The 13,006-nt window shown below is 33.5% G+C and overlaps 1 protein-coding gene across 1 annotated transcript; it reads left to right on the top strand.

Annotated features, from left to right (window-relative positions):
• The first annotated feature begins 8,337 nt into the window (after positions 1-8,337).
• Positions 8,338-8,928, top strand: LOC130629878 (uncharacterized). The gene is made up of 2 exons (XM_057443254.1): positions 8,338-8,577; positions 8,686-8,928. The coding sequence occupies exons 1-2, from the start codon at positions 8,338-8,340 to the stop codon at positions 8,926-8,928; spliced, it is 483 nt and encodes a 160-aa protein (XP_057299237.1).
• The last annotated feature ends 4,078 nt before the right edge of the window (positions 8,929-13,006 follow it).

Genomic DNA, 13,006 nt, shown 5'->3' with positions numbered 1-13,006 from the left:
CTACAATTGTATTCAAGTGAAAAATTAAAATGTGTCGGACACGTTCAAAAAAGAGTCGGTTGCCACTTAGGGAAACTGACTAATAATATAATTGACAGATTACAGAACTATTACGGTGTAGCGATAAGAGGTAATAAAAACAATCTGAAAGCAATGCAAGCAGCAACAAAAACTTTATTTCATGTTGCTTCCAACAAAAATAATAATTGCCATGATGCGTATTGTCCAGCCGGTGGCGATAGTTTTATGCAAATTTCAAAAAGATAAGGCTAATGGAACATCAATTTACAAACCAGGACCCGGACTTCCTTTGCCAGTGATATTTAAATTGAAACCTATATTTCTAGATTTAAGTCATGAGGATTTACGCAACAAATATTTACATGGTCTCACTCAAAATCAAAACGAAAGTTTTAAGGCAATGATATGGGATCATGTTCCAAAATCACGTTATGTATCGTTCTCTCAACTCCAACTTGCTGTATATGATGCAGTCGCCAACTTCAATATTGGAAGGAAAGGTAGCATACTAATATATGAGAACCTTAAAAGGATTTCAGGAAAGTACACTCTGAAGGGATGTCAGAGTATTAATTCAAAACGCTTATTTTCATCGTCATATGACAATCGAAACACCACAAAAAAGCGACGTAAAATCAGACGCGGCAAAGCAAAAGGTTTTGATGACAAAAATGAGGAGAAAGATGGCAAGAGTTATAAAGCAGGAGCATTTTATATACATATTTTTCACAGATTTTAACCTTATTATGTTGTCTAGACCTAGTCTTCACCTATTCCTTCGAGTTTGAATTTAATTTTCAACTTTAATTGCGTTTTTCTTAAGAATGGACATTTTACTGCTTCCAGCCGTAATATCTCAATAATCGCTTTATAAGCTGTGTTTTTATTTTTAAATGTTGTAAACACCTTTTTGTAAAATAAAATTGCTGAGTGATTGCTTTAGCTGCGTAAGGTAACAACAAATTGTTTACTGCCAGCTTATTTAAACTGAAGTGCGAACAATTTTCGAAAAGGGTGATATCCCAAAACTTATCTGTTATTTTAAAAGAGTTTGTTTACCTATACTGATGGCTCATTGCAGATTAAAGCACATATTTTTTTTATGTTTCACCGTGAACAATTTGTGAAAAATAAAAAAAAGGTTTGCTGACCGCTATGAAATAGCACAATAGGTAAATTGCGTTTTTATTCCAGCCAAAGTAGAAGAAAAGATATTTACTGATAATATAATTACACCCGAAACACCTTAAATGTTGTGTGTGTTTCACTCGATTCACGAGCATTCCTCTAAAGGCTAATTAACTAGGCTGTGTGCTGTAAATTCCTAAGTTTATGTAATATTAACCTGTAAAGTTTTGTATATGTATATATATTTATGCTCTGCTGGTCTAATGGCTATAACACTCATGCAAATGAGAGATCCAAGTTCAAATCCAGGACAGGGCTAGGAGAAACATAATTATCTTGCACCTACATAAACCAGATAGTCTAAGTATACGATATCAGTTATTGAGCATAATTGATAATCTTTGAGCCGTAAAGGGGGGGAAGTTGCATACATTTATCACTTTCATTCCTAAAAAATGTTTTTTTCTTGTAATAGAACTATCACTTTATGGTAAAACGTTTTGTGTTGACAAAACTGGTAGGCACAAGAAACCAAAGAATGGGTTTTTTACTAAAATGTTTTGCCTTTCTCGAGTTCTTCTGATTAAATCTATATTTTGACTTTTTCATGTTGTTCACATTGGAAACAAGTAACTTTTAATCTCAGATTTATCAAAAAATAATAGTTTTTTTTGGCGTTATGACCGATTGTTTTAATACTTGTAATGGCACATAATTCTGCTAACATGATTTACTGTATAATGGACCTGATATAAATTTGAGACGTTTTTTCTGAGCTATTGAGTTTAGAATATTTGCATCTCAATATTTTTAATACTCCTGAACAAATATGATACATAATTTAGACGTGTTGAGTATATGTAATCTTTCAGTTGTAGAGGAGATATTTTATTAAGGTTCCTGCCCCTGCCAGCATTTACTGTGCCTTTCCCTACCCTTCCTATGCCTTCTCTGGTGCCTGCCTAATATGCCCTTCCCTGTACCTTCCATGCCTTACCTACACCTGCCTTGCTGATTCGTATTCCTGTTTTTCAGCCTGCCTTTGCCGTGCCGTTTCCTTGCCATGCTTGACGCCTTTGCCTAGGCAACCTCTCCGCAACACTTTCTATATTGATTACTATAGTAGTAGTTTTCTTTGCCTTAAAGGTCATAGTATTGATACTTAACCGCCCTCTTACAATAAAAAGGGGACTATAACTAGACCGCGCGAAAATTCAGTCAATACAAAAAGCTGCCCGACTTCTACGCTGGTTTTAATATTTCTCTGTTTGCGCTGCTACTGCACAGTTGCAAATTCAAATTTACAAAAAAGAATTATGTCAACTTCAAGCTTCAAAAGACAAAAAGGAGAAACGACAACAAGCTTGCATTCCTAAGACGCAGTGAAGACGAAAGTGGTAATACAGGGTATTGTAGCGATCACCACACACAATCTACACCATCATTGTCGATGAACCACAGTTCAAGCACGCCTAAAAACGACGCGCCAAAACATAAACCTAGGCCTATTAGTAAACATTAAGGAGAAAGAAGAAGACAATTTACAAAAAGGTGTGTAGCCACTACAATGATGAACTCAACCTGTTACGTCTTTGGAAACCAACTAGAGGTTATACCCCTCTAAACAAAATGATGATTAAGGTTTTGGTTTAGTGTGATCTTAAATATTTATTTCAAAGCATTTTTTAATGCCTTCAACTGGTGTCCTGTTGACACAAAATTCCTACTGTTGAGAGAATAATTAAATAATGTGGTTGAAAAGTCTGTTTCTATTGCATGCAAACCACTATTGCATTCACAGTCTCGTCAAGAGAATAGAAGTAACTACATCGAAATGCATATAAAACTAGTCTTCAAGACGGAAAGTTTAATGAAAAAAAGAGGTTTCTCTCCAAAGAATAAGAAGTCGCTAGAGAACTTCTCCATTCTCCCCTTTTACTTTTTGTTTTGAGTAAAAAAAGCAAAGTTTTTTAGAGATGAATAAGAGCTTTGTAATGATATTTTTTTCAACAAACAAAAATTTTACTAAAGGGAGTGTTCGACAAATGAACTGGAATGGTGCATTTTTGTATATAATTTTTTTTCTGCTTTTTGGATTTTTTTTATGAAAATATTTTATTATAATTTTAGAGACAATTTATTCGGCTTTCAGAATATATATATTTGCTAGGGTTTTAATATGGTAAGCAGAGGGGATAATTTAAATATACTGAGTATGTGTCTCAGGGGCTTACCGTATCTTTAAAAGAAATGTTGTTACAAGAACCATATAAATACAAGCATGGATCACCTGAACGAGGCCAGGTATTAGGGATATTATGTCCCAAAAATTGAACTACATGGAGGACTTATACTTTAAAATTTCTCAACGATCAGTACGAGACCGTTTCAAAACAATTTCTGATAAGTTGAAGCGACTTACCAGAGAAGAAGAGTCTGCTTGTGGAATCACCTCAGATTGCACTGAACTTGATCAAGGGCTACATGATGTAATAGAGCCATTTCAAGTGGCCAATGAAGACCATAAGAACTTGTCTGCTTCTAAAAAAGCTAAAATTGATGGAGAAGTTGAAAAGTCCTCTGACATGAGTAAAGGTCACTTGAAACCTTCAAAGAAACTAACGACTGTTTGGAAAATAGTGATGATGGTGAGTGTGGAATAAAGATGACTCCTAAACGTAATAGAAATAGTGGATCTGAAACGCTCCAATATCTCAGAAGTAAAAGTGAGACTGGAAGTGCATTGAGGACACAAGAACTGCAGTTAAAACAACAACAACAAAATTCTATGCTAACCATGATGAACCAAATGCAGCAAACGCAGACTCAAATGCTGCAGCAATTTAGCAAAACTATGAAACAGCAAAAAGAGCAATCCATTGCCATGATGCAGGCTCAACAATCATATTGTTAAAATTGCTGGAAAAAGAGATTGACATTTCCCTATAAAAAAGTGTTACATCTTCATAAACATTTTCTATTCTGTCCGAATAAATTTATTATGATAAGAAATCCCTTATTAGATTTCAACGATCACAACAGGACCAAGTGAGTATTCCAGACCTGAGAAGGATCAAGGGTAGTTTCCAAGCAGTAACCATGTTTACAGGGATGCTCTGGGTTTCGTATTTAGCTTGAAAGAGAGTTTTAAATAAATACTCAATCTGTTAAGTTTTAGGGTTAAATCATAGAGGTTTTGTTCCTCCAAAGTTACTGCCAAGAAGGCAGTTAAACTTCTTTTTGCCAGGATACACAATATCAGTTAAGAAAACACACACCCACACACACAACAAAAGATTGCACAATACCCTCCTTGACACCCCAAAGCTTTAACCCAGGAGTGTCAGGGTTCCAGGCAGGGAACCTCTAATCCTAGTTCCACTAAGTGGTCATCAGGAGGCCCTGGAATCATCATTCTATACCTTATCTGGAACAAAGTTATGTAAATTGAACAGTTAAGGTTAGTAATTCCGCCCTGCCCCCACAAAGTCAAAAGTATGGTGATAAATTTGGTAATGTTTATTTTTAACAGTATATAAAAAAGCCCAAAAATCCGTTCTTAAACGGAAATAGAGTTTTTAATTTTTAAAATTTATTATGCTCCGACCTCCATATCGTAACATCTAAGATTATATTTGGAAAAAAGATAAACCTCGGATTGTTAGAAATTGCAGTACCTGCATTTCAAATACTTTTTAGAAGGGGTGATAATTTTACTCAGGATTATGAATCACCTGATGGAGGAGTAACAAGTTGAAAAGGGAAACTGAAGTAATCTGTCAGCTAAAATGTGAAAGAGACGAGAATTGTGACAACGCTATGTTTAAGTTGCAAAAAAAAGAGATGAGAAATGGAGGGTGTTGGTTTGTGAAAAAGAATGCAACTAATACAATAGAATGCAGAAATTGAAAAACGACAGAGCAATTACAGGCAAAAAGAAGGTAATTTTAAGGTGTTTTTCCTTTTCTCTTTTTCTGTCATATTAATCTTCCTTTGCCTACTTTATCAGTGTTACCATTTTTTATTTTAGATGTAATAGAAAAGAACTGGAAAATGTATTTGCTTTTAACGACAAGTTTGACTGCTTGTTTATGAACTAGACTTTCCCCACCTCTACTCATGATAGATAAAGTTTGCCATAAGTCAAAACCACACTAAACAAAATTGTGTTCATGGGACTTTGACCCTTTTACAGTTGACCAAACAGCTGAATTTTTTCTCTCTTTCTTATATGTATAGAATTACTTTATATTATTTTCTGAAAATATGGCCTTTAACATATTTACTTATTATCTAAAGTGCTAAGTCAGCAGAAATTTTCAGTGATGTAAATTGATAATTACACAAGAACGCTGCACTGAAACTTTAGTCGGCAAAATAATTAATTATAAACGGCATTGTAATTATATATTATATATGACATTTAGACACTAGTTATATTGAACTTTTTTCTTTTAGGTGTGTGCAAATTATCCAGCTAGGACGTATATTGATTACAATTTCATTGCCCTGACAAGGAAAGTTTCTGCATATTTTTCTCCTGACATTTTACATCATCTCCCTGTCCTTTAAAAAACTCACGCATTACCTAAAGGGGAAAATAGTTTGTGAAGAAAAAGATTGTGAGTTAAAAGCTGAAATTATTGTTTGTTTCCTTGTATCCTCTCTGAAGTGAAATTTAAACAGATGAAGAGGGAAAATTGCGAAGGAACTAGAAATAAGTAAAATGTAAAAACCAAATATTTGGAATTTTAGTCTCCGTTTAAAAAGTCCAGAATTTGTCCATAATAGGCAAAATAGAAGGCAGTTTCTCAAATATTAATCCAGCATTCTTTTTTTTCGTGAAAATGTTTTTTATTTTATTTATTCCGTTATGACAGTGTAAATGAAGAGCATCTACTTTTTTTCCTATTCTTGAAGCAGAAAGTATCTATAATACAATACCTTTTTTGAAACATTAAATGAAATGAAATATATAGAAATTCATGATGGTATATTATAGCAACATTATTTTTTAAATTCGAATTTAAAAAAAATAAATTAAAAACTTAAAGTGAAATTTAAAATAAAAAAGATGACAATGGGGAACTTTAAAATATACAGAAAGAAAAAGAACACAAAAACAGATTCAATGGAGTAAAATAAAATGACAGTTCAGGATTAACATATATAGTCAATTAACAAAAATAAAAATCAAAGATGAATCATTAGTAGTATGAAAATCTTTATTACGTGAATGGATTTCATTGAAATGCAATGTTTGTTTTAGAGCACGTGCAAACGAGTTTGGAACATTTAAAATTGGTGCATGTTAGTTGACCCGGTAAACACACCGCCAACAAAGTGGGGATGTAACTACCAGCCTTCTTTCGCCATGGAAAATGTTGAGGCTGTAATTACTAATGATCAAAACTACCTACTTTACTCATATGTGGAATATCATTAGGGTTTCATCTACAATGCAACAAGTCATACTGTTCACAAAGGACAGGAGCTGAGCTTGATAAAATAGAGTTCTTCATAACCACGGCGGTGGATCATGCGCAGATATCTATGCGAAATGCGTGACAAATAATTTTTTTTGATTGATGCAATTCTCTTGGTATGAACTAAATAGAAAAATAACATTCCTGTTTGATGGAATACTATTGGTTAAATTTTCTTCTTAAAGACTTGTCAAGATAAACATGTTATATTAAATTTCTATGTAGATACACAGAAACTTGAAAGAAGTTAGTTAGATGACAGATCACTGTTAAATCCAAGTATTTAGTTACAATCTTTTTTTTAAATATTACCAATAAAAATTAATAACAACAGCTCTCAATATTTAATGAGACATTCAGAATTATCTAGCCGAGCTTTAACAACGCTTAGACAAGTCTGAATGTCTTATGTTAATTTCAATGTCCCATTAAACCGCGCAGTAAATATAGCGGAGAAAGTTTTATTCGGTCCCAGCAGTAGCCATTATAACCTTTGCCGATTCAAAGGTTGCTGTATTATTTTTTGATCAGATTCTGTAAACAAATAATTTGAAATCTCGCGCTTAAATTATAAAATATAACTGCTTTCCTTTGTCATTTTTGTAGAAGTGATGTGATCGCACTACATGGTTTTCTCAGCGCCAAAACTTGTTTGTTGTTTATTTCATGGATTTTTAAGACGGCAGATAGTGGCAAGGACGTGAAAAATATTGGATGATGAATAGGATGATGATTTTATTTGTCCACCAGACTTTAAAGAACTGACAGAAGAAGCAAGCAAACAATTTTTTATACAAATTCCTGAAGTAACATTTATTGATGACGGGCTGTGGTCGTGGAGCAACAAAAGGTCTGTAAAAGAATTGATTCACGATGGTGAACGGTACAGTGTCTCAGACCTCGGTTCTGTTGCTTTTATTAATATTTGCTGGAAATCCAAGAATTTTTTATTATTATACTTCATGTTATTACACTTCGGAAACAGGCTTTGGTGCAAGCACTGGTGTGCACTCCTTATATGTTAATTCATCAGTTAGGTGTCTATTATTCAGTTGGCTAATATGTGGTGATACTGAGATAAATCCTGGTCCTTCCTACAGAGATTTCCCTAAAAATATTTGATATAACAAGTAATAGAGGTGTTAATTTCATTGACTTGAATGTTAGGGGATTATGGACAAATTTTTCACATAAATCAGAAACATTAGAAAACAACTCTTATATTGATGTGTTTACTCTTAGTGAAACTCATATTTCAACAGAGTCGGGGAAGCTTTAAACTATACTTTTATATCTAAAACTAGAAAATATGGATGTGGGCGTGGAGTAACAATCTATGTATCAAAACGGGAGATGAAACTGAAAGTATTTTTTTGGAGATTTTTCCCTCAAATCAAAAGTTATCTGGCATCAGCTTGTTATAGAGCCCCTGATTCCTCGCATTATTTACACAGAGACTTTTTTGCTCTATTTACAAAAGCTGTATCACTTGCAAGAAAATCAAAAAAAGAAGTACTCATCATGGGAGACTAAAATATAATTATAAAAAATAAACGACCATAGCGAACTGAAAGCGATAATAACCCTCCAAGAATTTAATCAAGTCATTAAATCTGCCTCAAGAATATCAGAAGATTCATGGCACTTTCATAAATCTGAAGAAAGAAAAACTTACAAGTAATTGGACAAATTTGAACTTGTTATGGTGTCCAAAGTAAAGAAAGGTTTAAAACAATTACAGCGTAAAAAGGCCGAGGGTATAGACGGACTACCTTCCTGGTTACTGAAAGACTGCAAAGATGTTATAGAGGAACAACTTGCGCATCTAATTAACATGTCATTGCAAACAAATACTTATCCCAGTGACTGGAAACATTCAAAAGTTTCTGCCCTTTTTAAGGCAGGTATCACGAGTCACATTAATAACCATCGATCAATTTCTGTGATTCCAGCCATCTTGAAAATAATTGAATGGATTGTTTAACACCAATTAATGTCTTATCTTAAAAGCAATGGTTTATTAACTAAACATTAATTCGCTTTCAGACAGAGAAGGTCTACAGAGCTTGCCAGTACATTTGACACTGATTCGATAAGAAAAATTGACGAAGAAATGGTGGTTTGGACAATTTCTGGACTAAACCAAGCATTTAAAATGTTGAGTCATTCAAAACTCGTATCCAAATTATCTTGCTGTGGTAGATTTCTGAAAAAGAATGGTTCACACATTATTTATTTATGCGAATTCAACTTGTATAAAACAATAACGTTCTATCAGAAGCTCTCTTCATAATGTTTTTTGATTTATTTAATGTTCATCATCACTCTGTATGCAGACAACACCGTTTCGTATGTTGCCAGCAAAAATACAATCATTATTTATTCTTTGTTCTTGGCCGATAGGAAAGTCATATATCTGTTTGGAACTGCCAAGAACTTGAAAAAAAACCCAGAGTTTTAATGTTACTTGTGGTGACCAATGCTTCAATGTGACGACACCGTACAAATACCTTGGCATTATCCGTGATCGGAGTCTTAACATACACGCAAATTTTGACACGACATAGAAAAAAGTTTCTCGGACAATTTGACTTTTACATGAGATACGTGTAACGTTGATCACAGCCGCTGCGTACTCCATCTACGAATGCATGATTGATTAGTTTATTAAAATGTGAAAAAATACCATCCTTATAGGAGGGAGCTTGCAAGTTGATAGGTGAACGTGTGCAAAAGCGTACTACATCAAAACTATGCTCAACATTGGATCATGTTTATTTGTCCGAAACGCCATCGATGGAAATGTATGCCGAAAATTGAACTATGCCGGTATATATGCCGGTAATTGAACTAAGGACCCTCTATAAACATTACATCACAAACACCAACTGACAGTTCCAATTGCTATATGACATAGAAAGAAACAAATAAATATAAAACTATAAATATAAAACTATAAATAATTCATAACAAGTTTTTTACATTTATTAAATATTTCTGAATTGCATTCGTTAAATAAATTAAAAAGTACGTGTGTATGAGAGGCAAAAAGCAGTACAACACAGATAATTTCCCATTTTGTATAAACTAAATTTCTTTATTCATTCAAATCAGTTACAGCAAAATTTTATTCTTTTCGAAAAATGTGTATAGCTGCTTAGAAATCTATTAACTTGTTTTCTCTCTAGAGGTGAAAAAAGAATTCGCAAAACGAAACACGTCAATTTAAGTGAAGCAAGTAAAAGTAAAATTGATTCGTAAGTCTATAGATTCAACATGGATATCCACAAAACAACTTCATATATGATAACTATAAATATACATAAGACTTACTTAATGATTTTTTAAAATCAATATCTAGTACCAATCATGAAATTAAAGAAAAAACAGAGTATTTTGTATGCGCTGTCATTGATGAAATTTCGAAACACCCAATAAACAATACATTTTTGATGAATATGAAACACCTGGCAACCGTGTCAAAAAAAATTGCTGTATTTATAGGAAAACTGAAAAAGACATATTGACGACATGTATTCCCAACAGTCAGGGACATTTATCCCCTTTTGAACAGAGATATAGGAAAATAATTAACAAAGAGGTGGCAAGCCACCACAATGATGAACTCAACCTGTTAGGTCTTTGGAAAAAAGCTAGAGGTTGTACTCCTCTAGAGAAAATGCCTCTAACCTTATTCTAGTTGTCTTAGAAAAAATACTAAAAAATGATTTTCTTTGACATTTGGAGATGAAGAGGTGACAAAACAGCTAGCTGTAATGACTATATTCCGAAAACTTTTAGGTTAGATGTTACAGGAGTTTACGCGTATATAAAACACTTGTAAAATAAGAAAATTTGAAAGATGTGGCTGAGAAAGCTTTCTTGATCTGCGGAGGTGGTAAAAGACCTGGAAGAAGGGGAAGAGAAGAAACAGACTGTTGAACACAAAAAGGAATATCTGATTAAGGGTTAAGCAGGTCTTTTACTGCTTTGAAGGAATCTATCCTAAACGCCTTTTGGGCTTTCTTAAAGGTGGTTGTTCTTGCACAATAACCTCTTGTAACTTTTACAAAGAAATCAAATTGCCAACCACTGGACAGAATTACGTTAACAAAGCAAGAATATTTCACGACTTTGGTGGAGTACTAACAGTTTATATTTTCTTTGCAAAGGGAAATGACTTCAATAATTTAACTCGTTTAAGCTTATTTTAAAAGATAACCACATCAGGTCTCAGTTGTAACACAGCAATGTTGCCTGGAAAAACCGAAGTTTAACTAGTGGCAGCAAAAACTATCCAATCGTTGATTAACACAACAAAAATATGATGAACAGTAAATATCAAAGCAATTGACAACATTCCGGAAAATATTCCTGTGTCAATTGTGCAAAACTCCATAGCCCCATTTAAATACAGACACGTGGACTTGCTCAAAACCTTAATCTAAAACTTATCACAAAATTCATGTTGACATCAAATATCAACATATCAGATAAACTTATTAACGGACAAATTAGGACTGTCCATCGTATAATAACCGATGGATTAGGAAAAGTAACAAATATATTTTGAAAATGGAAGACCAAAGCACATAAAGTTAAAGCTATCAAAACAGATCCATATGCTATGCAAGAAAATGTTATTCCGATAAGGATAGAAAAGGAAATCGAATTTATTAAACAGAATCTAACTTCACAACTAATGCTTTCATTGGCCTGCACTGTTTACAAGGCTCAAGGAAAAACACTTGATAAAATTGTTGTTTCTTTTGATTTAATAAAGCAAGCAAATTTCACTCAGGATATATCTACGTTGCATCAAGTCGAGTCACATGCTTAGAGGGTTAAATCAGACACCAAGCAACCAAGCAATACAATTATACGCGAGAGCGCTTCAAATTGAGAAGAAAAGATAGTGGTGTAATTAGTAATTCTATTTTAGTCACTGCTGACATAAACCGGAAGTCGTGGTGCTGAGTACAATTTAAATAAGCTCTTCAAGTAAAAGGATGTAAGGTTGTACACCATTAAACACGCTTTGTTTGCAGGGGACCACTGCTCCGTCGTTTCATTGAAACCACTTACCATGCACTTGGTTAAAAGCAACAGTAGTGTAATGGCCATTGTTAAAATTTCCAGTGGTTAATTACAGCCCTTAATTTGTAGTACTTGCGACAAGAGACTTCACTGTCTACAGTGATAGGTATAGAAACGGTGCCCGGGTAAGATGTGACAGGAAACAAAAAAATTTTTGAACATTGCAGCAAGGCACAATGAAATACTCAACCTGTTAAGTTTTAGACCTTTGTTATAGGCAAAGCGCTTTAATTGCAGAACCAAAATTGAACCCTGCGACCTCTTTTACAACTGTTACAGTTTGGTAACTATTGCAATAGTTACCAAAGAGAAAATAACTTACAAAAAGGTGGCAAGCCACCGCAATGATGAACTCAACATGTTAGTTTTTTGGAAATAAGCTAGAGTTTGTACTCCTCTAGAGAAAATGCCTTTAAAAGCACAATTCTCCCTTTTTACAAGGAATTAATTAAAAAAATATAAAAAAATAAAAAGGACACAACACATTTGAAAAGATGAACAGAACTTTAACCAAGGGCAGGTGGGTTTCGATCCGATAAGAGCAATAGATACTGCCAAAAAAGTGTGATATTCAGGTGATGTTGTCATGGCATTCACCATGAAAGAATGGGATTTATAATTGGGAAATCTAGAGAAACAGAACAAAAAACTTTTATTAGATGGGTGATTTTCTTATCAACAATTTTTAGCTAAATTTATATCAAAGGCCCTCTAGATTCCTTCCTTCTTTCAAATTTTTTTTACATATTTGCAAAAACAGGGTATGGCTTAATAGATTTAATAATGGATGCTACAGAATTTAAACTCTAAACTGCATCAAACGTCAAACTGAATTCACAGAAAAAGCACTTTGGGACAGCTACATATTTCAGTGACATTTATCCCCGTCTGACTTTGCAATTAGTGAAAAATGTTGCGTATTGTTATTGTTGGATGAAAAAATAAAATCATGTGCGATAGAGGATTTTCATTAAGAATTTTGTGTTGTTCGTGGTTTAACATAAAATAGGCTTAAGTAAAAATCAAAAGACCAGTTTGACGAAATAATGTGTTAAAACCAAAAGTTCAGGATTTTCTAAAAATCTCCTTCTCAACTTGTGGGTAGTTCTATGAGATATACAACAAATTTATTGTCCTTTGCCTTAAAAGTTTAGTCACTTTAACAGAAATGATTTTCATGCTCTGCAACATTCGCACTGCTATTTCTTTCAGGCTTTTAGTTCCTTGATATTAATTTTTAATAAGACGATTTCAACAATTTAATATATGAGGTA

This window comes from Hydractinia symbiolongicarpus, chromosome 2 (assembly GCF_029227915.1).
Source record: "Hydractinia symbiolongicarpus strain clone_291-10 chromosome 2, HSymV2.1, whole genome shotgun sequence".
Lineage (NCBI taxonomy): Eukaryota > Metazoa > Cnidaria > Hydrozoa > Anthoathecata > Hydractiniidae > Hydractinia > Hydractinia symbiolongicarpus.
The sequence above is the reverse complement of the archived record's forward strand: the minus strand, read 5'-3'. Positions and strand labels throughout refer to the sequence as shown.

What these genes read in the sequence shown, in the direction of transcription:
- LOC130629878 (XM_057443254.1), top strand. Translation starts at nt 8,338, where the DNA reads ATGGTGTCCAAAGTAAAGAAAGGTTTAAAACAATTACAGCGTAAAAAG. An exon ending in ATAACCATCGATCAATTTCT is followed by an intron (nt 8,578 to 8,685) that starts GTGATTCCAGCC and finishes GCTTTCAGACAG; the next exon opens with AGAAGGTCTACAGAGCTTGC.